This window comes from Salmo salar, chromosome ssa12, assembly GCF_905237065.1.
Source record: "Salmo salar chromosome ssa12, Ssal_v3.1, whole genome shotgun sequence".
Lineage (NCBI taxonomy): Eukaryota > Metazoa > Chordata > Actinopteri > Salmoniformes > Salmonidae > Salmo > Salmo salar.
Window position 1 is genome coordinate 48367215 of NC_059453.1, and position 2569 is coordinate 48369783.

General features: G+C 44.1%; 1 protein-coding gene across 1 annotated transcript; it reads left to right on the forward strand.

The window, feature by feature from the left end:
• Window positions 1-238: 238 nt before the first annotated feature.
• On the forward strand, window positions 239-2173 carry LOC106565302 (lysophosphatidic acid receptor 6-like). Its single transcript, XM_014132248.2, has 2 exons — window positions 239-313; window positions 749-2173. The coding sequence occupies exons 1-2, from the start codon at window positions 258-260 to the stop codon at window positions 1728-1730; spliced, it is 1038 nt and encodes a 345-aa protein (XP_013987723.2). The 5' UTR covers window positions 239-257; the 3' UTR covers window positions 1731-2173.
• The last annotated feature ends 396 nt before the right edge of the window (window positions 2174-2569 follow it).

Sequence of the window (2569 nt, forward strand, 5' to 3'; positions counted from 1 at the left end):
TGGAGTCAACATGGGCCAGCATCCCTGTGGAATGCTTTCAACACCTTGTAGAGTCCATGCCCTGATGAATTGAGGCTGTTCTGAGGGCAAAAGTGGAGCGGGCAACTCAATATTAGGAAGTTATCCTTAATGTTTTTCAGGCTACATCAATAAAGTGTTAATGTTTCACTATCTCACAATCAGAGACCAACTTCTCTGCCCTTTGGCCTCTGACTCATGTTTTCTAACATCGCTTTACAGTTCTAAGGTCAACTTATATGGATTGCAAGATCGCTTCATCAACGGTGCTTATTCTCTTGAATTCGTATAAAAAGTAAGTTAAAGCTGTAACACAGGGTATATCTCGCTTCAGCCTTCGTATCCACATCCTAAATTTGACGAAATAAAGGCAATATGATTAATAAGCGGATCATTTTGCCACAGCTGCGTATGCTTATAATATGATTTTGAGTAGCACCTTATTTTACGGTTACAGGTATTTACTGAGAAATGACATGGTAAACTTAGCATTTTACAACAATAACCAACTAACTAGAAAGAGAGACTACTTATTACTGGATTTCCCATCAAGTTGACATAACATGTAGCCAACAGTTAAATCTCCGTGAGGCTTAAATCTCCATCTGTTTACTCTTGCTCAATCACCATCCTGACTTGATTTATTTTGTATACGTTTAATTAAACTTGTATAAGTGAAAAGTGATATGACAGTTTCCCAGATGCCTATTATGTCGCAATCTGTTTGCAGCAAAATGCCACTGTGTGACAGTGCAGTGTGCTTCATCCAGTGGATAATCTATGTCCCCACATTTGTGGTGGGTCTACCTCTCAACATGGCTGCTCTGTGGCTACTCCTCTTCAGAATCCGTCGATGGACTGAGTCCACAGTGTACCTCAACAGTCTGATCATCAACGACAGCCTGCTCATCTTCTCTCTGCCCTTCAAGATGTACGCCTATGAACACACCTGGGGCCTGAGCATGGGCTTCTGCACCTTCCTGGAGAGCCTGGTATTCGTCAACATCTACAGCAGCATCGTACTGATCGTATGCATCTCGGGTGACCGCTATGTTTCTCTGCGCTTCCCCCTTCAAGCCAAGCGTCTTCGTTCGCCATACAGCGCCACCTTCCTCTGCCTGGCCGTCTGGGTGACGGTGTTCACTTTGACCAAGCCCGTCTATGAGCTCCACAACAACAAAAACAATGCCACCAGACTGCCAAACAATAACATCAAAGAAACCAGGATGTGTTTCCAGAGCTTCTCCAGTGAAACTTGGAAGAAGAAGTGGATCCTCATCGTCATGGAAACCGTGTTTACGGTCAGCATGGTCGCCATGCTGTTCTTCTCGGTGTGCGTGATACAGATCCTGAAGGACATGCGGCGACGGAATCCACGGGACGAGAAGCTGAGGAACAACAAGTCTTTAAAGATCGTCCTGAGCAACCTGGTGGCCTTCCTGCTATTCTTCATCCCCTACCATGTGGCTGCGCTGGTCTACTTCCTGGCCAAGAACCGCACGGAGGAGCCGGGCATCATCGGCCCCCTCAGAGACTTTGTCCACATCAGTACCTGCGTGAGCAGCATCAACTGTCTGATGGATGGGGTCTGCTACTATCTCATCCTGAAGGAGCTGACTGCCAGCCAGGAGAGGAGGAGGCTGTCCGCTAGAGGAAACATGGTGGGGAGGCCCGGGGAAATTAACCAGCTACAGCCGATGGGCAACGTCTAGGCCAATGACCTTCTGCAGAAACCCAAAGAAACAGGCTCAGACATCTAAGTCCATGGATTCAGATAAGACTTTCTAGACATATCTTGCTTATCACTTCTTAGGGTGTTCAGAGTGAAGAGCAGGGTGGAGACTCATTCCTTACAGATGGATGGCTATCACCTCTGACAAACAGGAAACTCAGATCCCCACAGCAGAGGAGACAAGTCTCACGAAAAACTCTGAATTAATGAATGAAGACGGAAGAAAGATGTTTTCAAATGAGTCATCCAACCTTCAGGTTTATGTTTCATTGTATTCTTATTTATTTATTTATTTTTTTTATGTTAAGGGGTGGATCAGCTTTAATATTGCAGGTAGATTGTTGCTTCCATCAATGTAATTGTCTGCATCATATCCAATCCCCCATATATTTTTGGGGTAAATATATATATCCATATACAGTCGTGGCCAAAAGTTTTGAGAATTACACAAATATAAATTTTCACAAAGTTTGCTGCTTCAGCGTCTTTAGATATTTTTCTCAGATGTTACTATGGAATACTGAAGTATAATTACAAGCATTTTGTAAGTGGCAAAGGCTTTTATTGACAATTACATGAAGTTGATGCAAAGAGTCAATACTTGTAGTGTTGACCCTTCTTTTTCAAGACCTCTGCAATCCGCCCTGGTATGGTGTCAATTAACTTCTGGGCCACATCCTGACTGATGGCAGCCCATTCTTGCATAATCAATGCTTGGAGTTTGTCAGAATTGTGGGTTTTTGTTTCTCCACCCGCCTCTTGAGGATTGACCACAAGTTTTCAATGGGATTAAGGTCTGGGGATTTTCCTGGCCATGGA